General features: G+C 51.7%; 1 protein-coding gene across 4 annotated transcripts in view; it reads left to right on the top strand.

Annotated features, from left to right (window-relative positions):
* The window catches only part of CLMN (calmin), an 85,203-nt gene that overhangs the window by 49,137 nt on the left and 13,923 nt on the right, over positions 1 to 22,143 (top strand). For 2 of the 4 annotated variants that reach the window (XM_059373902.1, XM_059373903.1), the window contains exons 6-13: positions 1,276 to 1,359; positions 6,315 to 6,407; positions 8,144 to 8,334; positions 10,235 to 10,428; positions 11,839 to 11,921; positions 16,014 to 17,717; positions 18,568 to 18,636; positions 21,104 to 21,300. In XM_059373902.1, coding sequence (XP_059229885.1) covers positions 1,276 to 1,359; positions 6,315 to 6,407; positions 8,144 to 8,334; positions 10,235 to 10,428; positions 11,839 to 11,921; positions 16,014 to 17,717; positions 18,568 to 18,636; positions 21,104 to 21,300 — 2,615 coding nt within the window. The remainder of the gene's footprint in view (positions 1 to 1,275; positions 1,360 to 6,314; positions 6,408 to 8,143; positions 8,335 to 10,234; positions 10,429 to 11,838; positions 11,922 to 16,013; positions 17,718 to 18,567; positions 18,637 to 21,103; positions 21,301 to 22,143) is intronic. The other 2 variants (XM_059373904.1, XM_059373906.1) reach the window with 1 other exon arrangement.

The raw sequence follows: 22,143 nt of genomic DNA, 5'->3' as shown, positions 1-22,143 counted from the left end.
ACTGGATGCCAGTCGTACCCCCAGGGATGACAGCCAAAAATGTCACTTGACATTGTCCACTGAGGGGGCATGGGGACCCGGCCAAAATGCCAGTGCTGTTGAGAAACCGTACTCTAGAGTCTAGCATTTGATGTGGCCTCTGTTCCCCTTGGCGGCAGAAGAGAAGGCACAGCCATGGGTCACAACTCTGCCAGCCTATAGCTCGGCCAGTGCGGACCTCTCCAGATCTACTTCTAATTATAGTTAAAGTCAAGAGTGTATCCTGCTTTCAGATCTACTGTTGCTGGGATCTCACTGTACCCATTTAACCCTTCCCGTCTTCACCTCCCAAAGCAAAACGGGAAATTCCTGTTTGCCGCTCCAGGGGGGCTGTGCAGAATCTCATAATGAACTCTCACAAGGGATGGACCCACTGCGGTAAAAACAGGGTTCGTTTCCTTAGGGCTGATAATGAGCCAGCAGCACAGTCCCCATAGGCTTCCTACAAAAGTGTCTCCTCCTTCCTTGTTCTGTGATTCTAGCGACACACGCTCCCACTCAGCAGTCCAGGCCACTGGCTGATAGACACCTGTCCTTGGTGAGCCTCTGTTGGGGGGGTCTTTGATTCTAAGCTAAGAGCTGGCCTCTGCCTGCCCGCTAGCTTGGCTGGCAGGTCCCCGCCAGTAGAGCTGACTCCCACTGGTTTGCCGGGTAACGTTAACCCACCCAACCGGAGGCGCTTCCTTGGGATGGTCAACTACCATCCTCAGAGTCTCAGCTTCTACAAGCCTATCTCTCTCTCGCTCTCTCTCTCCCTCTGTCTCTCTCTCTACCTGTCTGTCTTCCTGCCTCTTATCTCTGACTCGGGATAACTGTCCACAAAGCTCCTGACAGAAAACAGACACATCTGGTGTTGGCAGGAGGGACTTGGTGGCTGATTTAGCAGCTGTAGGGACATCCCGGCTGGTGCTCCCTGCCTGACCAAACCATCCCCTTGGGAGGAGAACGCGTCCCTGGAGGTCTCTAGAGGGGGTCGATATCAAAGCCAGGAGCCGGGTCAGAGACAACAATTTGACAAATCTGTCTCCTGTTTAACCTGCCTAGGTCCTCCCCATTCACCAATTCAAGTGAGTTTAAGTCCCAAGGACTGTACATAAGGGGTGGGTTTCAGCTGCGAGACCCTAACTTTCTCTTGGGGTTAATAAGAGGCAGCGACAAAGGCCCACCCCCACAGCACCGCTGCCACGGAGCGCCTCTGCTGGAGTCACTACTTGTTTGCTCTGTTCTGTCTTGCAGCTGCAGGAGTACAAATCCTCATCCCACCGCATTTTCCGGTTGAACAACATAGCGAAAGCGCTTAAGTTTTTGGAAGATAGCAACGTAAGTCTTTGAGACACATCCTGTTCACACAAGCTTTTCTTGCAACGAGAAGGACGAGGGCCAGTCACAGGAGAGGCGTGAAGAGGGGGCCCTGCTAACACGGCCAAATTTAAGTTTAAACATAACAGGACTCCCTCCGGCCAGCCTTCAACTGGACAGATGGTCCCTGACTCCCTGCCCGCCACGGCCTGTCCATCCGATGCCATCTCGGCTGGGCACCCAGCCGCGGGAAGGGTAGACCAGCAGGCTGGCCCTCCGACTTTAGTATTTCACATTTCCTTCTGTATCCCTCTGAAGCGTGATGCAGCAAGCGTGCCACAGTGGGGCACTTCCTCTTAGCAAGGAACTTTCTAGACTGAAGTTAGCTTTTTCTGTATTTTGGGCTCTGCTTCATGTCCTTCAAAAGTGGGGAGGGGCGGTCCTAGAGGGATGAACTTTCCAGAGCTGCTCTTCCATTAAAGCTTCACCAGGTAGCCCAGGTAGAAAGTCCACATATTGGAGCATGCAAGAAAACTTCAAGTGTGATGCACATGGGGTTCTTAATAGTAAGCAGAGGAAGCTGACCTGGGCTGCTGTAAGCAGAAAAGGAATTTGTGGAAGGGCTGCCGAGTGCACCGAGAGTGCCTTACTGGACTGAGGTGTGGGGAGTCCAGGGATGTGAGGTGCCAGGACCACTGCAGAGCCTGCCTCCCCACGTGTAAGGACCCGTGAGCACAGTCCACTGTAGGCCCCTGAGAATGCATTCTTAGTGTCGCACATTCAGATTCGAAGGCCTGGGCCACCATGCCTGGGTCCCGTCCAGTTCCACTCTGCCATGGGGGAGGGAAAGCCCTTTCCCTTTTGAAGGAGGTGGGCTCCACCTCCCATACTGTGGGGAAGGCTCCAGATACAGGAGGGAGCTCAGGTGATGGCAGCCAGGAAGCCTGGTAGCAGTTTGCTACAGCAGCTTTCACACAGCCAAAAAGGGGGAGGGAACTCGGGGTGCCTGGGCGGCCCAGTCATTTGAAGAGACGACTATTTCAGCTCAGGTCAGGATCTCAGGGTCTTGGGATCGAGCCCCGAGTCAGGCTCCGCGCTCGGCAGGGAGTCCACTTGGAACTCTTTCTCTCCCTCTGCCCCTCCCCCACCTCTCAAATAAATAAATAAAGCTTTAAAAAAGAAAAGAAAAGAAAGGTGGAGGCAGCCCAAGTGTCCATCAGCAGATGAGTGGGTGAACAAAGTGGGTCTGTCTCCCCCCCCCCACGGTGGAATATTACTCACCCATGAAAAAAGAGTCAAGTACAACATGGTGGAATCTTGAAAACATTGTGCCGTAGGACAGGAGTCAGACACAAAGGACGTTATTCTTTGATTCCATTCGTATGAAAAGTCCAACACTGTCTTTCAGTTTTCTGTCTTTCAAGACAGAAAATAGGGGCACTTGGGTGTCTCAGTCAGGTAGGCATCTGCCTTCAATTCAGGTCTTGATCCCAGGGTCCTGGGATCGAGCCCCACATCGGGCTCCCTGCTCAGCGGAGAGCCTGCGTCTCCCTCTCCCTCTGTCTGCTGCTGTTCCTGTTTGTGCTCTCTCTCTCTCCGTGTCAAATAAATAAAATCTTCAAAAAAAAAAAAAACCCACAGAAAATAGATTCATGGCTGCTTAGGGTTGTAGAGGAGTGATAGTTCAAGGGTATGGAGTCTCTTGTTGAGGTACTGAAAATGTTCTAAAAATTGTGATGACAGGCGCATACCTTCATCAATATACCAAAAACCATTGACAGATACAGCTTACACGGGTGAATGCAACAGAATGTGAGTTACAGCTTAATAAAGCTGTTCTATTTTTTTTTTTTTTAAGACTGACTTATTTAGAGAGAGCGAGTAAGTGCACATGCGTGGGGGGAACGCGGAGGGAGAGAGAGAAACGCAAGCAGACTCCCCGGTGAGCACGGAGCCCGATGGGGGTGGGGGTCAGTCTCACACCCTGAGATCATGACCTGAGCCGAAGTCAAGAGTCAGAGGCTCAACTGACTGAGCCACCCAGGCGCCCCAAGACTTTTTTTTTTTTTTTTTAAAGGAGGTCACATTTCATGAAAATGTCTGGCTGGTCCGCGTTGGCTTCACCCTGGCATCAGCTCCTGTGGTGCTCGGAGCTCGGGTCCTGGGGCACACCTGGCGGGCTTCCAGCCCGGGAAAATCAGGCCGACGCTCCGAGCCTCAGTCCCCCCATCCATAAAATGAAAGTGATAAAAACACAGGAGCTTGTTGAGGATTGGGTGTGCCCGGCCCGGTGGAGGTCAGCCAAGTGCTGGCCCTGGGCCAGGGCTCCGTGGGCACCTGCTCTGACTTCTTCCCTGCCCCCTGCATCTCTGCTTCTGGAAGGGAGCACCGGGCATGGCTCTTCTGGGCAGTGTGTCCCCCATTCCCAAAGCGGCCCTTTTTGTGGTAACGTAGAGCCTTGGAACAAGTGCCTGGAAGGTTCGTTGCTCTTCCTTCCTGCTGGTCGACCCCCAGCCCTTCCCTGCCCTGTCCGCCGCCGCGAGTTGTTGGACCTGCAGTGTGGGCAGCGGAGGTGGCGGGTCTGCTTCCAACAAGCCTTCGGAGCACATTGAACAAGTGTCTTCTGTGGGCCTGGGTTGTGCCCGGGGTTGGGGACACACAGCTGCGTGAGAAGCACGCCTGCACCTTTGGGGAGCCTGGAGTCCAGCGGGAGAGGCCTCACATGGCCAGCACGCTGCGTGTCGCACCAGGGGCATCCAAAGGAGCCATGATCCCTTTGTGGTTGGCAGGGGGCAGCCGGGGTGGTGGGCCGTGCAGGTAGGACTGGGGTAGCCCCCAGCTAAGGCGGGAAGGCCCGGCCTCTGTCATCCTCCGCGGCTGGTCCAGCAGCCGACTCAGCGTCTCCCAACAAGGCCACTCTGGCGTTTTTTGGCTTGGGAAGGTTTCCCATAAAAGCCCAGCTCAGAGGGATACGCTGGGCTTCCTCCAGGTGGGAGTGAGGCCCGAGACAGGCCCATGGGCTGCTATGATCCCAGTGCAGGGCGTCACCGATGGGAGGGGGGCCGTCAGCGAAGGGTGTCCGGAGACAGCAGGACCCCGTGTGGCAGGTGACTCCTCCCTGGGATGGGGCTGCCCATGAGGAGCACGAAGAGAACGCCGGACCCAAATTCCGTCAGCCCTTTCATTCACAACATTGACGGATTCCTTCCGGGCTCCCAGCTGCCGGTGATGAGCTCGAGCTGCCGGAGTCGGGTGCTCTCTGCTAGGCAGACCGGGACCTCGGGAGTCTCTCTCCCGATCAGGAAAGCCCAGCCCTACCGACGGGGGTCATCAGATCCCCCTGACACCTTGAGAGAACCTGAGACCTGCGTGGACAGTTGTGAAAAGGCCTTGGGAGGAGCAAGAGAGGAGTATTTGAGCGAGACGCGCTCCTCATTCTTGCTTTCCAGGGTCTCCTGGCAGAATTTTGCAGGGTAGATTTGGGAGGAGAATTTGACTGACTTTCATTCTCTCTGCCCCCGAAGAATGGTTTTTACTTCTGTAGAGGAGTTGGGAAGGAAAGAAGCCAATGTGCCCGAGGCCGGTGTGGCCCACAAACCCTTGTGATTATCTCCCGCCCTTCCAGAAGAAGGGTGCGGATCTGTGCCCAGATCTGTGCACTCAGATTCTGTTTGCAGGATAAAGCGACGTCCTTAACCCTGAGCGCACATCAGAATCACCTGGAGCGCAGGTTCCAAGGGCAGGTGGCTGGGCCCCGCTCTTGGACTTCCTGATTCCTGATTCAGGAGGATGAAGGAGAGAAATGTGTATTCTTTTTTTTTTTTTAAAAGATTTTATTTATTTATTTGACAGAAAGAGATCACAAGTAGGCAGAGAGGCAGGCAGAGAGAGAGAGAGAGAGAGAGAGAGAGAGAGAGAAGGAAGCAGGCTCCCTGCAGAGCAGAGAGCCCGATGTGGGGCTCGATCCCAGGACCCTGAGATCATGGCCTGAGCCGAAGGCAGAGGCTTAACCCACTGAGCCACCCAGGCGCCCCAGAATTCTAACCAAATCGAGGGCCATGCTGTTGCCCCGGGCCAAGGGAACACACTTTGAAAACGAGTGCTGTAGGGATTCACCAAGAGCATCATCCCATGGTCAGAACATAGTTAAATAAATAGGTTAGTCCCCTAAGAGTTTCTGTAATGGGAGCATTTGAACCAAAATACTTAGTAACGGTGCAGACACTCAGGTATAAGTCTTATACCAACACTCTTTCTTTCTTTCTCCCCCTCTCTCTCTCTCTCTTTTCAGAGAGAGGGAAGAGAGAAAGAGGCAGGAAGGGGATGGGGGGGCAGAAGGGGAAAATCTTGAGCAGACTCTGCGCCCAGTGAGGAGCCTGACGTAGGGCTCAATCTCACAGCCCCGAGATCATGGCCTGAGCCGAAATGAAGAGTTGTACGCTCAACCGACTGAGCCACCCAGGCACTCCCCGCCCCCCGCAAGCCGCTGTCTGTACTTAGCAGTGGATAATTATCTTAGCCAGTGGTGGTCCATGATTGCTGTTGTTGGTGCTCTGTGTTTGTCCAAACGTGTTAAATCTGGAGTTTTTGTGCTGTTGGTGGGGCATGGAAACAGACCAGCGGGCACCACCATCTCCCCTTGAGAACAATGACCAAGACCTTTCCTGGCTCTGGGTCTCAGGCGCATCACATTTGGCCTCGGTGAGATTTCCTCACCCGACACTTAGGGATAACAGAAGCACCTACGTTGTGGGGCGCTTGTGAGGTCGAACTGAGTTCCTCCTTATGAGGAGCTTATGATAGCGGCTACTGGTAAGTACTGTGGACACGTTTAATAAACTCATTTACGTGTGTTCTGCATGCGAGGCCTGAGTGATAAGACGAGAAAGAGTGAGAGCCCGCGAGGGCATCACAAAGGAACAGGCTGCAGCCTTCTGGAAGGCCCCACATTAACCTCCTCGATTGCTTCTCTGCAGGTTAAACTGGTTAGCATCGACGCAGCAGAAATAGCAGACGGCAACCCCTCTCTGGTTCTTGGGCTGATATGGAACATAATCCTCTTTTTCCAGGTAAAGTGACTTCTGTGACACACAGTATCATCTCCTTGAGCCTGGTTAGGGCCAGCAAAATGGGGTGGAGGGGGGGGCACGTCGAGGAGACTGTGAGATCGTGTTCCTGACGGATTGTGACTTCTCTGCGTCTTGAGAAAGAACCAGGGACCATCTGATTGCTGACCATCTGGGTCCCTGTGATTTTAATAGGGATATGAACTCCGTCCTCCAGAAGGGTAGAGCCGTCCCCTTGGGACTTAGGGAGTTACAGATTTATTTCAGAAAATCGTTTTGTTGTAAAGCGGGGAAATAGACATTTACTGAATGAATGAATGAATGAATGAGTGAAGTAAATGTCACTCCAACCAAAAACTGGGCTTGGAGTTACTTTACTAAAATGACCGACGCGCAGAAGAGAGAATCAAGGAGTCGGTGGGGAAGACGGCTGTGGGAAGAGGCAGGTGTGACAGGTGAGCCCCTGCTCTCCATCCTTGGTGACGTCAGCCTGTTTTTGGAAACACGGATTTTATAGGGAAGGACAGAATTGGTGGCTGGAGTCTGAGGGTGGCATTTAAAACAAGCTCAAGTTCTTGTCCCCGAGCAGGAGGGAGTAAGCTGACATTTTGTCTTCTAAAATCCCCTCTTCTGAAATAGAAAGTCCTGGCTCATTGAATTGTCCTGCCAAGAGTAACAGTGACCTGCCCAGTGGTGATGTGTTGGGGCTTTTTTCTCAGTGCTTGCATTGCTAAGAGGAATGTGCACAAACAAGGTTTACGGACAACAGACCCAGTTCCGTGTGAGCCTTGAACTTAATAAAACAGTGTTATATACAGGCTTCAATTACTAATGTCTCTTATTAAACTCTCCGGTCAATGCTGGAAACATCCTGAAAATGTGTCCAAGGTCAAGGCCTTAAATCTACCCCCAATCATTCATTCATTCATTCATTCATTCATTCAGTAAATGTCTAGTGAGTTCTTCCTACGTGCCAGGCTCTTCACACACAAAGTCCTGCCCTCCTGACACTCTGGGACCACGGACAAGGCAGTCCCATAGTACAGAAGTCTGTGGTGCAGGTTCTGATCAAAGTATGAGCAGAGTGTTAGAATGCAGAGCACGAGCAAGCAGAGTAGGGAAGGGAGTGAGGTAAACTTCCTAGAGGAAGTGACGCCAGAGCTGGGTTTTAAAGGATGAGTAGGAGTGCGTTAGACCGGTTCTCAGACTTCGCTGTGTGTACAGATTATACAGATTGCCGGGGTGGGGGGGGGTTGAAATGCAGATTCTGATTCTGTAGTTCTGGGGCAGGGCCTGGGGTTCTGTATTTCTTGCAAGAGCCACATGATAGGAGCCAGGAATCTGGTGATGGAGGAAAGGAACATCCAGGCAGCAGGACCAGGAGGAACACAGGCATGGGGCTTGAAACAGCCTCCTGCATCCTGCGGCCCGTAAGCCATGAGAGGAAAGGTATAGGCAGAAGCAGGTCAGGAAGACCTCGCAGGCGTGCATGGCCAAAGCCCCAGAAGAGAGAGACTCCAGGAAGAAACGCGCTTTCCTGGGAAACGTCTACACGCACCACCAGCCCCACAGAGCAGTCTGGCCGTAACGGGTACTTTAGGAAGCGGCTTTTCCCTATGCAGAGAACTGGTTGTGCGTGAGCTGGGCCCTCCAGCCAGACTCCTCCTGGCCGGGGGGTGGGCAGAGAAGGGTTTGCCCTGGGACTGTCTCCGGAGCCTGACATGCCATTTTCCTTCCAGATTAAGGAGCTCACGGGCAATCTCAGCAGAAACTCTCCATCTTCCAGCCTGTCGCCTGGCTCGGGGGGCACAGACTCCGACTCTTCCTTCCCACCCACGCCCACCGCAGAGAGGAGCCTAGCGGTAGCAGTGAAGGATCAGAGGAAGGCCATCAGGACCCTGCTGGCATGGGTGCAGAGGAAGACAAGGAAGTAAGCCCTCACGCCCTGTCTCCCGCCCAGCACATGCTGTCATCAGGCCAAGGGCAGTGAGGGGGGGCTTCTTTGGGGAGTGGGGCAGAGGAAGGGGGCTTCAGCATGTGTTAATGTACACACCTGTTGCCTCCTAGAGGCTCTAAGCAGGGAGCGCTGTGCATCTGCAGTTTCTGCACACGCAGAGCTGCATTTGCAGAGTGCTTGGTTTGCAGAAAAAATGACAGGAAGATTGGAATACAAATCAAAGGGGCTTTGCCCCGTTTAATGCCAAAGTGAGAAAGACTCTTGGATCCTCATGATGGGTGCGTATCCACTGCTAAGCTTCAGGGGCTCTTTCAGAGTCTGTACCAACTTAAACACTAGGAACAGTAAAGGCTGTATCATGCTCTGTTAGGTGTGACCATGCCAAAACCGAGACAGGTGACCCAGAGCAAAGGTCCTAGGGCGGCTGGGTGACCCCGTGCCAGCAGGTTGGGGCTCTCTGCAATTTTGCATCAGGCTTTTACTGGCAGCCAGCTGACGGCTCTTGGGGCCCCTGGGCAGTGAACCCTGGATGGGGATAGCTGGAAAGTTAGGTCACCTGTGATAAGAGCCACGCCCCTGCGGGGACACACAGAGACCTGGTGCCCTCCTGGTACATCACAGCAACGCCTGCAAGACGGTAACTTACCCACCTTCCGGGACCGTGAGGATTAAGTGACGCAAGCTCATGAAAGCGCCTTGCACGGTCCTATAGCACTTAACAAGCATTCGTCGGGCCCCTTCTCCCCACTCAATGGGAATAAAAGAGAAAAGAAAAAAAGAAGAGAAGAGAGTTGGGTCTTCGGGTTTGGGCTGAGGGGTCGGGCATGATAGAGTCGGTGAACACTAACAACCCTCAGAGGTGGTTTACAATAAATCAGCCGAAGGAGAGCTCAGTGCCAGGAGGTGGGGTGACAGTCAAGCTTTCATGTCCACGGGATGGTGGACCGGGTCTGTGTCTGTATCATGGCAGTGGCCGCCATCTATACCTTATACCACCCCCACGGGGGAGCCTCTGGAGAAATCCAGGTGAGGTCAATGGCTCAGTAGTTTTCCACCAATGTCAGGGTCTCGCTTCTGGCGGTTGACTCGAGACAGAAGGCATGCAAGGGAAGCCAGACAGGCAGTATGGGAGCTCTCTGTACCCACTTTTCCAGCTTCTTAGCAATCTCAAGCGATTTCTAAATGAAACTCTCTTTTCAGAGAGGTCAGTGACCACAGTTGGGAGATGGATGGTGTCTTGGGATGGGAAATTAGTGCCTGGCAGGACTCTCTCTCTCTGTCCCTCATGTGTAGATGGTTGATGTTTTTGATAGGAATAATGACAATGGCTGCCACTTACTTGGTGGCTTGTTTGTGCCACGTGGGCAAAACCTAACGCTTCCCCCAACAGCCGCCAAGGGGTCAACATGAGACGATCCCCATTTTACAACTGAGGAGCTGGAGGATTAGAGGATCCAGGATTCGCCGCAGCGGGGCTGCACCCCTGGCAATGCACAGGGGGCAGCCAGGCTGTGACCTTGGGTGTTAACTGCATGCCCTGACTGGCTATTGCGACCCTCACTGCAGCTTGCACAGTGTGCAGAGTCGCTCCTTTACGTGTCTGGGAATCTGAGAGCACAAGCTCCTATATTTGGCCTCTCAGTGCAAATTATACCTTTCTCTTCTATTATTCTAGATTATTCTAACATTATTCTGTTTCCCTGGAAATGGAGATCTGGGTGGTTTGGCACCGCTCTCCCGGGTCCCAGGGCCTCGCGAATCAGCATCTCAGGGGGCTCCGAGGCCTGTGAGGCTGCCACGTGTGGGCTCCTCGCCGGGGAGGGGCGTGCCTGTCCTGACCCACAGCGTGGCCGGCGTGGCCGCTTTGCTGCAGGTATGGCGTGGCGGTGCAGGACTTTGCCGGCAGCTGGAGAAGCGGGATGGCCTTCCTGGCAGTGATCAAGGCCATCGACCCCAGCCTGGTGGACATGAAGCAGGCCCTGGAAGACTCCATGCGGGAGAACCTGGAGAAGGCTTTCAGCATCGCACACGAGGCCCTCCACATCCCCAGGCTCCTGGAGCCAGAAGGTAGTGCTCATTCTCTCTCTCTCTTTTTTTGCTTGTTAACAATTTTTGTGACATAAGATGTAGACAAATTTGGAAAATACAGAAAAATCTAATGAAGACATGTTTATATTTCCCATATCCCCGCCCCTTAGTATTTTTCCGCACATCTCATTACTTTTTTATATATATAATTGAGATCATTTGGTGCATGTATACAGGTGACCCTTGAACAACATGGGGGGGTGGGTGTAGGGGTGCTGACTGGCCCATCATACTTGGAAATCCACGGGTCACTTCTGACCCCCCAGAAACGTGACTGCCAGTAGCCTACTACTGACTAGAAGCCTTGCTGAGAGCATGACCAGTTAATTAACACGTTATATAAATTTTGCGCCGTGTTCTTACGGTAAAGTAAGCCAGAGAAAGAAAATGTTACTAAGGAAAACATAAGGAAGAGAAAATACATTTATAGGACTGTACTGTGTTTTTTGGGGGGAAAAAAAAATCTGCGTGTGAGCGGCCCCGCCCAGCTCAAACCCAAGTTGTTCCAGGGTCAGCTGTGATTTTATATTTTACTTTTTGTAATTAAGTTTTTTATTTTAATGCAGCATAGTTACCATACGGTGTTGTATTCGTTTCAGGTGTACAGTCTAGTGATTCAGCAGTTCTGTATATTGCTCAGTGCTCCTCGTGATAACCGTGCTCTCCGTCCCCACTGCCTGTCTTTTGCTTTTTTTACTGAGCGTTGTCATTATGACAGCTGCGCTGTGCCTGTTGCTGTCATGTCTCTGTTATCCGTTTCTATACAGTGGCCTAGCTCATGGGCATACCAAAAGTCTCCGTAGGTCTCCTACCCCCGGGGGACACTGAGGTTGTTTGGGAAATAGTCACTTTTATATATAGCCTGCAGTGACCATCTTACTGAACGGACCTCAGCGGGCGGGCGTCCCACAGGATGTCCTCCGGGACCAGACGCCGCCTGGGGAATGCCGGACTTGGAAAGTGAGCACCCTTCTAAGGTGTTTGGCTGTCTGTCAGGTTGCTTTCCTCGTGGCTGGGGCTGATTTGGGACTCCCTCCAGCAGAGAGGAAGGGTCCTGACTCAGCGGGCTCCCGGATGGGCCGGCAGTGAACAGGCTGCTCCTGGGGTGGGGGGAGCAGGAGGAGGTGGGAATTCAGCAGGAAATAACGGGACAGCCTTGGGAACGAGGAATTCTGGATTCTTCGGCATCCCAGCTCTGCTGTCCATCAGCCAGATGTGAGACTATAGTCAAGTGATTCATCCCCTCTGGGTCTCAATTTCCTCAAATACAAAACAAAGAGAAGAAAAAACCTCAAAGTTCTTGGGGGCTCTTCACCATGAAGCATTCCTTGATCGTGTTTAAACACCACACGATTGCCGTCCTTCTAACTCCTGTGTCTCTCTTGACAGACATCATGGTTGACACGCCAGACGAGCAGTCTATCGTGACTTACGTGGCACAGTTTCTGGAACATTTCCCGGAGCTGGAGGCCGTATGTTTGTTTCCCTTACCTTTAATATAGAAAGCGTACATTCGCATCTGCTGGCATCACACAAAGCTGGGGTTCAGGCCGCGTTGCTCTGTGCAACAAGCAGGGATAGTCAAAATTGGATCTCAAGTCCCTTGAGCGTTGCCTTGGCACATTTTAATTTCAGAATCATAGGTGGGGTTTATGTTTAAAAGCAGGATGGCAAATTGGCTAGCCATACCTCTTACAGACATCTTCCCATACCAGACTTCACTGAGATTGTCAACGGTGCTCTCTTGTCACGTGGATTGGTGACCTGATCCTCTAGGCGTTCGATGGAACATTTTAGCAGTTTATCAGATTTTATCAGAGTGTGCAAAAAAAGACAATGACCGACTGTTCAGAAGCACACCCTCTTATTTTCAGAATCCCAGATTATACTTGGAACAAAATCAGACCTTTCAGAAGTTATCACAGCTCTACTGAACTTGCACCCACCCCAGCCTAACCTTGAGATGATAATAGTGATGGCAACAATGTAACAGTAAATCTCTGTTGAATTCACTGGTAATTTACCAGACACGCTCAAGGGGACTCAGCAGTAAGCTGGATGGATGAGGCCCCTGACCTGATACAGCTTTGTTCTACTAGATAAACCAGTTAACAAGTGAGCAAACACATTCTAGTGGTTCAGGTGGTGGTTAAGTACTAGACAGAAGCAGAGTAAGCATGAGAAGCCGATGCTGACGGGGAGCAGAGCCGCACTTGGAGCTGGAGGCTGGTCAGATCGGTGCCCTGCGCGTCTCCAGGCTGGCTGCCCCTCCCACCCGACATGGCTCTGTGTGTTTCAGATGAGGATACAGATGGTCAGAGAAGCTCAAAGACCACCCCAGGATCACGGCTACTGAGAGACCCCAGGTCTCTGTGACTCCTCAGTTCGGGCTCTTAGATTCCCTGACAACATGTGGCTGAAACTGAGGCCCCATTTCGTGCACCTCCAAAGAGCCAGATAGGGTCCTCCTGTGCTGTGGCTCGGCTCTCATTCCATTCCCTTTTTGTGTGTCTGTGTTTCCCCCTGTCCCTGCACCACAGATCACTCCCCAAGATGCCAAAAAGGAATTCCTTGGGCTGGAATGGCAGTTCTGCCACTTAAAGCTCTGCAACCTTGAGCTGCTTACTTAACGTCTCTGATACATGTCATCAGTGAAATGAAAATAGTACCCACATGGCAGAGTTGCATGAAGAATAAATTGATGGTATAAAGTACCCAGTCTTCTGCCTGCCAGACAGTTGATGCTCAGCAAAGGGTGGTGATTGTGACTGTTTTATAATTCTGTTTTCTCTGCCCATGACTAAATTCTGAGATGCTAGGCACCAGAGCCTTTATGAACCCTGAGCTCTTAAGCTGTAGGCAGAGTCTGAAATCAACTGAATCTTACGGTAACCGTGTCAACAAATCTGACACTTGGACCTCCCCAGCGCTGGGGTCGGAGACTGGGGCTAGAAGGAAAGAGATTGAATGAGATAAGATACCTGGAGAGAGTGGTCCGTGTTCACAGAACACAGCACATTACTGCAGAACTGACCATATACATCCTCAAGGGAATACAGGTGGGAAGTCCCAGCCGATCTAGACACTCACTCAATGGTCCCTTAACCATTCAGCTGAATGTAATTCATCTTCCTAAACCTTGGGTAAGCCCAGCTCAGCCATGTGCCAGACACCGTGTCTAGCTTTGTGGCCCAACATATGGTTTCTTTGAGTAAATGGACCACATGCACTTGGAAAGAAGGTGTCTTAGGCAGTGAAAAATTGGACATTTTTTGAATACCGATTGGATAGAGTTGCTTACTCTGTTCTTCTAGTATTGTGTACACTTACTGATTTTTTTCCCCCGTCAACTAGTGTGAGGGGAAAATGTTAAAAATCTCCAACTTTTAATGGTTGTGGATAGGTTTCTCTTAGTTCCGTTAGTTTTCGCTTTCTGATGTTGAAGCTGTGCTATAAACGCACACACATTTAGGATTGTTGTTTGTTTCCAATGCCTTGATCATTGGCTTTTTGTGCTGTTTTGGTCTTTGTCTCAAAGCAATTTGTTTGATAGGAATCTAACCATACTGGCTTTCTTATGATTAGTGTTTACATGATCTACCTTTTTTCTTTTATCCATCTTTTCTTTCCAGTGTGTGTGGCTTATAGTTAAAGCAGTCCTTGTGGAAACAGTTAGGTTGTCTTTTTTATCTGTTCTCACAAGAGTTAGTGAGTCATTTTATTAGTGTGTTTCTCAACTGTTGACATAGATTTAATCTACCATTATTGTTTTTCATTGGTCCTGTCTGTTCTGTGCTCCTTGGTCCTTCCTAACTTTTTTATTATTATTATTATTTGATTTTTGTTTTGTTTCCATTTTATCTCCTCTGTTGGCTTTTTGACCACATCTCCTTGTTTTATCTTTGCAGTAGCTTCTCTAGGGATTATAATACACATCTTGAATCTACTTTAGTCTGCCTTGAATTGTTATATTGCTTTGAGTAAAATGCATATTGTATACATTTTTAAGTATGTAACAATGTAATTCCATTCACTTCTCTGTTCCTTTGGGCTATTACTGTCATTTACTTTACTTCTATATGTATTTTAACCCCTGGTGCTTTGTTATTGTTGCTGCTTTAAATAGGAGACTTTTTAAGAAAAGTTTTGGTTTTTTTTTTTAAAGGTTTTATTTATTTATTTGGCAGACAAAGATCACAAGTAGGCAGAGAAGCAGGCAGAGAGAGAGGAGGAACCAGGCTCCCTGCTGAGCAGAGGCCTGATGCAGGGCTCCGTCCCAGGAACCTGGGATCATGACCTGAGCCGAAGGCAGAGGCTTTAACCCACTAAGCCACCCAGGCACCCTAAGAAAAGTTTTTAAATAGTCTTTTATGTTGACCATATATTCACCATGGGGTGCTTTGTAGTCGCTCCTTCAGATCCAGGCTTTCGTCTATGGTCCTTTCCCTTCAGCCTGGAGAACTATCTCTGTATTTCTTGTCGTCCTGCTTACTTTTGGAGCCTTTTAATTTGCTAGTTCTAACCCTGCGTCATATTGGAGTCTACTTCTAATGATTGTCATTTCTCTTGACTGTGGATCTCATTTTCCTGCTTCTCTGTGTCTTAAAATGTTATATTTTATGCTAGACCTGGTATAAGAAAGAACAGTAGAGACTGAGATAGCCAACATTTTTACCCCAGAGACATGTAGCCTTTTCCCAAACAAGGACCTAGTTGAGTAGCTGATAGTTTTGACCTTTTCAAGAGTCACTAACAGCTCCATTGCAGTTTCACTTAATGTCAGCCATCTGGTTTCCAGTGATTTTAGGATGAAGTCAGTTGACTCTCTCCACCAGTATGCCAGGAGCCAGTACCACTAAGATGGCTCTCTGCTGTCCACCCCTGCTCTCAGCTGCTTCTTAGCAAAAGTCCCCGTGTGGAAGAAATAGTCTATGAAGACAATTGGTTTTGCATTTGGGGCCCCTCCACATTTAATCTCTCACACTGGCCCCTGCAATCAATTAAGATTCAGCTAATCTTTCCTTAGCCTGAGTAGGCTCACTCTCTTAGCCATGCTCAGACTAGGTAATGGCCCACCCATGTAAAGTAGCTGAGACTCACTTAGGAAGGGCTGGTCCTTTTCTAGAGTTCAGTTCTTTGAGATCTCTTTGCACCCATAGCTTTTAAAAATACATTATTTTGGGGCACCTGGGTGGCTCGGGGTTAAAGCCTCTGTCTTCAGCTCAGGTCATGATCCCAGGGTCCTGGGATCGAGCTCTGCATCGAGCTTTCTGCTCACAGGGAGCTGAGCTGCTTCCTCCTCTCTCCCTGCCTGCCTCTCTGCCTACTTGTGATCTCTGTCAAATAAATAAATAAAATCTTTTAAAAATTTTTTAAAAATACGTTATTTTGAACTTCTCTGGTGTTTTCACATTTCAGCAAGAGCAACTATTAGCATCTCTCCATGAGAACGCTTTGCATTAGTTCTGAAGTGGCTTTTTCCATGTTGGTCTTTGTTTTGTGAAAATGGAATATACATTGTACTTCAGCGCTTCTGATTTTTATGTTGCCCTGTTTCTTCGCAGGAAGATTTCATGGATTCAGATAGAGAAGCCCCTATCGAATCCACCTTTGTCCGCATCAAAGAAACTCCCTCTGAACAGGAGAGCACAGTGCTCCTTCTGACTGAAAACGGGGATCGAGCCTACACTGTTAACCATGAAGCCAGCCAACCACCACCCTCCAAAGTCTTTGTCTGTGACAAGCCCGAGAGCGAGAAAGAATGCTTCCTCAGTGGTGTGTCCAGCCATGCACTGTCAGACAGCTCCCCCGAGTTCACGCCCCAGATCATCGACCAGGCCCTCCAAGGGGTCCCAGGTAAGGCCAGCAGCACCAATGACCCACCTCCAGAATCTTCCATTTTATCATCCAGAAAGGACAGCCGGAGGTCCAACTCTTTACCCATCAAGAAAACTGTGCACTTCGAGGCTGACACCTACAAGGATGCTTCCTGCAGTAAGGACCCTTTCTACAGTCAAGACCTTCGCTTTGAAGGGAGCCCAAGAGGGACAAAGGATTCATTGCCAAAGCAGGATGGGTACATCCTGGCAGTTGAGACTGCTGAGGAAAAGCCAAAACAGGAGGTTCCAAAAGGTTCGGAAGCAGCCTCTGATGAGTCCCCAGGTGACATCTCTTTGGTGGACGGTAAGATCAATCATTCACAGACTGCCCAGAGTTCTCCCTCCTGGAACGGGGAGCCAGAGGGTGCGGCCAGCCCCAGGGAGGAGAGTTGTCCGCTTTCACCCTTTGGGGACAACACTGTTATGGCTGATTCCTTGGAGATCAAGGTCAAGCTGCTGACCGTAGAAGCTATGAGTAACGAAGACTATTATGAAGATGTTCCTTTAAAAGCCTCTACGTTTAACAACGACCTCATAGATTTTGCCTCAACCAGCCAGGCTTTCAAGGAGGTTCCTTGGCCTCATGAGAAAAAACCAGCAGAGGATGAGGTTTTGGAGAATCAGTCTGAGAAACTGGGGAAGAGGAGAAGTAAGTCTGCGCACCAGAGGAAAGGTTCGGATGAGTCCCCGGAGAGGCCCAGTAAGCTTGAACCTCACAAGGACCCCAGGCAAGAAGACCAAAGCCATTCTCTGGCCCCAGGAGAGGCACCTGCTGATAAGAAGCCGGAGGTGTACGAGAAGCCCAAGCGGAAGTCCACACGCCGCCATCTGGACGAGGACGAAGGGGAGGTTGTGGGGCTGCAGGGGCCGGAAGGGGAGGCGCCCTCTGAGCCTCCGAGCAGCAGCGTCAGCCTGGAGACCCTGCACAGTCGCAGCGAGGTGGGCCTGGACTTCAAGCCCTCCCCGCCGCTGTCCAAGGTCTCCGTCATCCCCCACGAGCTATTCTACTACCCGCACTATGAGGTGCCCCTGGCTGCGGTTCTGGAGGCTTATGCAGAGGGCGCGGAGGACTTGAAAAACGAAGACCTGGATCTTGAGGAGCCGGATGGCTATCTGTGTGATGTGGCAGCCAGGGACGAGGCCGAGGAGGCCGAGGAGGTCGAGGAGACTGAGGAGGCCGAGGAGGTCGAGGAGGCCGAGGTGTCTCAGAGCAGCTGCAGCTTCTCAGGGCTGGGCGAGGATGTCCCCGAGGCCAGTTTCCCCGCAGTGCCATGTCCCACTGGGGGTGTGGAAAACACCAGACTGACCTCAGAACCTGCCGACCTGTCCCCACCAGATGACCACCAGCAAGGGGAGGCCGAAGATAGTTCCCATGTGGAGAACCAGCAGGTACTTGATCGTGGGTTCGGGAACCCTGGGCCCTACATGAGGACTCTGCCCTTCTCCCTCCACAAAATAGAGAAGGAGAAGATTCCCTCGTGGGCAGCCCAGGCCAGAATTTAAGGAGGCGCTCGCTCAGGCTCGGGCAAGGACGGGGCTGGCACCCTTCAGCACTCCTGAGATTTGTACGTCGGGTGCCTCCCTGGCCTCCCCATAGCCCTGGCCCTCCACCCAAGGGGGCCGAGGGGATGGAATGAGGTCATGTTTGAGGGCCAAGGGTAGTGGTAGCCGTGATCACGGTCAGTGCTACTCATAGCTACGTCTAGTGCACGCTCAGTGAACCTGAGCCCCGCCTCCTGCAGCAGTCTGAGGAAACCCAGTGCGCTCACACTTGACTCTGGCCTTGAGTTTTGAAAATTGCCTGTTGGTACATTATCTGCTTACAAGCGGGGGACACGCACTTCAGAGTTCTAGCAGCGGGGCATACACTCAGCCACCACTTGGTATCCCCATTTGCCTGGCCCAGCAGCTTGAGGGGCTACTGGCATGGGTTATGAAAGGGTACAGGGGGTCCTGAGCTGCTGTTCCTCTCAGTCCTCCCCCTTCCCTCCCCTCCAGCCAAGCCAGCCTTCCCCCAGGCTCCCAGGCACTCCACACTCCGCTCTGCCTCCCTCAGCTTCGCTTGGCAAACACTGATGGCCCCTTCAAAGCCCAGTGTCAGTGACACCTCCTCCTAGGAGCCTTCCTAGGTTCTCCGCAGGCAGAACAGTTGCTTTCTCCTCTGTAGCCAGCAACGCATGACAGCTCTCGAGTCTTCTGCTAGCCTGGTGTGGTAAGTTGTGATTTTCTGTCCCAGCAGAAGAGTGAGCATTTGAATCTTCAGACTCTGGAGAGCATCCTGGGAGGGCTGGACGTGCAGGAAACAAAGGTGGCTGGATTGCATGATGGCTTGGGGGGGGGGGGTGTAAGGCGACACACATAGGGTCAAGTCAAAGGCCAAGATAAAGATGACACTCTGGCTTGCAGCAGGGGAGAGTCAAGGCTGAGGGAGGGGCTGAAAGGCGCTCAGGGGAATGAGAAGTCCTTGCACGAGGGCTTCCAGAGAAAGGGACACTCCCAGAAGCCCCACAAAAGACCCGTAGGCTTTAGATGGGCCAGAAGGGGTGGCTTGGTCTTCTGGGTTCGCCAATCCCAGAGAACGCACTGGGTGGAGCAGAATTCTCCGACAGGGACGACCTAGAAGCCAGCACGGCAGGACCGATGCTGTGTGTGTTTGGAGAGAGAAGGGAGTGGGGGAGTCCCGCAGGTGCCCGGACCCACCTGCCACCTGCCCCTTCTGCCGCCAGGGTGAGGAACCCGGGCCCCGCCCCCCCCCCCCCCCCCCCGCCACCTGCCGTCTGCTGACTTGCTGAAGACCAGATCTTGGGGTCCCCAGGCTGGGGACCATGACAACAACTACAGCAATTCTCGGGACTGTTAAGGGACAGAAGATCTTTTAGGACAGAAGAAAGGGGACTGAGTGGGTGACAGGAAGAAAGACTAATTTTCATCTCGGCCCGTCTCTACTATTTAAAATGGCTTCTTAGCAGCTCCCTTCCTCCCCCGGGGCGGACTGAATGTCGCTGCGGCCATGCAGACCTGTCCTTCTGCTTTACAAAGACAGAAGTTCTTTGCCAGGAGCAGGTGGTGCAGGTGCATGTGCCCAGCACGTGGACAGGTGATCTGGGGTGTAGCTGGACGAGTCCTGGGCTGGGAATGGAATTGGGAGACGTAGATTTGACTCTACCGTACCCTGATCTCAGCACGACCCTTGGGGAGAGCTTCTGTTCCTGGATCCAATGGGCCACCATTTCCGTTTCTGGGCTCTGACCTGCCTCCCATGGCACTCGCCCCTCCCATGAGAGGGGCACACCTGGTCCTTGGTGTGCCTTTGGTGGCACACATGGGGTCGCAGTAGTCCCAGGGAGGGGGTGCTGGCTTGGGGCCCAGGAGGACAGGTGAGGCCTGGGAGTCTCGCCTCCTGTCAGACAAGATGACACAGGAACATTTCTCGGATACCTGGGCCTCTTTTAAAAAAAAAAAAAAAGTAAAGAAAAGTCTTCCAAGAAGACTAGAACATGGAAAGTTTCTTCCAGTCTTAAAAAAAATGTCCTCTTCTCATTTCACCTTTCAGAAAAGGTAGTGTTGGCCCCGGGGTCCCAGAGAAGGAACTGGCATTTCCAAATTACTGGGAGTGGTTTTTTTTTAGTTCCTGCAAGGACCTTTGTTCTCCTGGACTAGCCCGGCTAATCCCCCACTTCCCATACCTGTTGAGCGGGTTCTTCCAGCCCCTGAAGGGACTCTTTTTTTTTTTTTTTAATTTTGTTATGTCCATCATGGTACAATATGTCATTAGTTTTTGATGCAGTATTCCAAGATTCACGGTTTACATGTAACACCCAGGGAGAGCGGGCTTCAGCAACCCCCAGGCTTCTTGGCTTCCTTTTTTTTTTTTTTTTTTTAAGATTTTATTTATTAATTGAACAGAGAGAGAGCATACACAAGCAGGGGGAGGGGCAGGCAGAGGGAGAGGGAAAAGCAGGCTCCCCACTGAGCAGGGAGCCCCAGGCAAGGCTCAATCCCAGGACCCCTGCAATCATGACCTGAGCCAAAAGCAGACATTAACTGACTGAGCCACCCAGGCGTCGCTGCTTCTTGGCTTCTTAACTTCCCTCTGGAGCGTTGCTGATGGGCTCCGGATTTGCCCACTGCGGACAGCTGTCAAAGAATCTTCCTCATCAAAGAAATGCTAGATATGTTGCCCTGTGAGCCACCAAAGGCACAGTGCAGCTGTCATCCCACGAGCTATGGGTTTGTGTCTGTGGGCAACTCTCCCAGCTCAGGGGCCCCCTTTGCATCTGGTGGCCCACGTGGCTTCCCCGATCCGCTCCTCTGTTTAAGCAGATGATGGTTGCGTATAGGGCCCCACATGACCCACTGTACGGGGCAGCCTTCATGGGAAACACTGTGGTGTAGTGAGAAAAGACTGATATTGATTATACCCATTAGACAAGGAGACTGAGGCAAGAGAAAGTCGATTGGGTAAAGCTAACTCACTCAGCCGGGATGTGAAAGCAGGTCTGAGTGGCTCTGAAACCCATGCTGTTTTTACAATCTCTGGCCTTTGCCCTCTGCCCAGGGAGCCCGAGTGCGGGTGGGCTTGTCTTCCACGACAGGCCATTCTGGAAGGACTCCCCAGGAGGGGATTTGTGGAGGGGCAGAACTGGAGGGGATGCCCTAGCTTCCTGGACTTGGGGTGGAGTGGAGCGCTGCTGGTGGGGGCGGGGGGTGGCTCACACCCTGGGCCTCCCAGCATGAAACGCTGACTTGAAACGGTTGGTTGTCTTGTCCTTAAGTCCCAGGAATTCGGAAACCAGGGAAACTTAGCGAACTCTTTAGAAGAAAACGTAATGGGAGAAACGATCAGCAGTAAAAAAAAGGAGAAAAGGAAGCATGTGGACCACGTAGAAAGTTCCATATTTATAGCACCCGGCAGCGTCCGATCCTCAGAGGACCTAGAAGAAGACCCTGGCGACCACAAAGTCCTCTCCAGGTATCTTGTTACTCTCTTCTTCCCTAGGGACCGAGCTCAAGAGTTGCTCCCTGAACTCGTTCCGCTCTTGGTTTCTGATTCGAGGACTCAGAGGGGTGCGACCGGGAAACAAGGGAAAGACAGGTTCATACAAAATTCATCTGGCCAATGGGTCATTTGCCAGAATCAGAAAGAGATTCACCCTCATCCTCTCCACCGGGCTGCCCCACGCTGCCCAGAGAGCTAGAAGGACCTGGGCCTGCCTTCTCCCCACTCCGAGGACCTTTGGGGGCCAGCTGGCAGTGGGCAGCAAGATGGCAGAGACCGAGTAAGTGTGGGGCGTGGAACATCACCAACTCAGAGGCTCTGGGGCCTCCCGATAGCCCAGCCCCCGATAGCCACTGTTTGACCTGCCCTGATGCGTTCAGTGTTTCCCATCCGATCCCTCATTGATTCTCACAGCAGCACCCAAGGCGGGTAGGAGGGACTGTGTGTCACCACGGTGGGCACAGAGGCTCTGGGGGTGCCACCCAGCCTGCCAAGCCCTTTGGCCTTCATTGAAATCGTTGAATGCCCCCCAAGCTCCTTTGCCTTTGAGGACCCCTTCTGTCCCCTGCACGTTCCCTGACTTCCTTCCCTGGGTTTCGGCTCCACTCCCACTTGCTCCAGGTAGCCTTCTTGGATTGCTCTGGGCTCTTTTTAATCCCCCTTCATCTGTTCTCACAATCCTACTCTCTTTCTTCACAGCATCTCTCAAAATAGTCCTTTCTCCTGTCGTCTGTGTAAGGCTCTGTTTATCATCTGCTGTTCCCTGAGACGGGGAAGCAGCTTCCCGGAGGCAGGTAGGGCGCACAGCCGTCCTGG

The sequence above is a fragment of the Mustela nigripes genome, chromosome 13 (assembly GCF_022355385.1).
Source record: "Mustela nigripes isolate SB6536 chromosome 13, MUSNIG.SB6536, whole genome shotgun sequence".
In the NCBI taxonomy this organism is placed as follows: Eukaryota; Metazoa; Chordata; class Mammalia; order Carnivora; family Mustelidae; genus Mustela; species Mustela nigripes.
The sequence above is the reverse complement of the archived record's forward strand: the minus strand, read 5'-3'. Positions and strand labels throughout refer to the sequence as shown.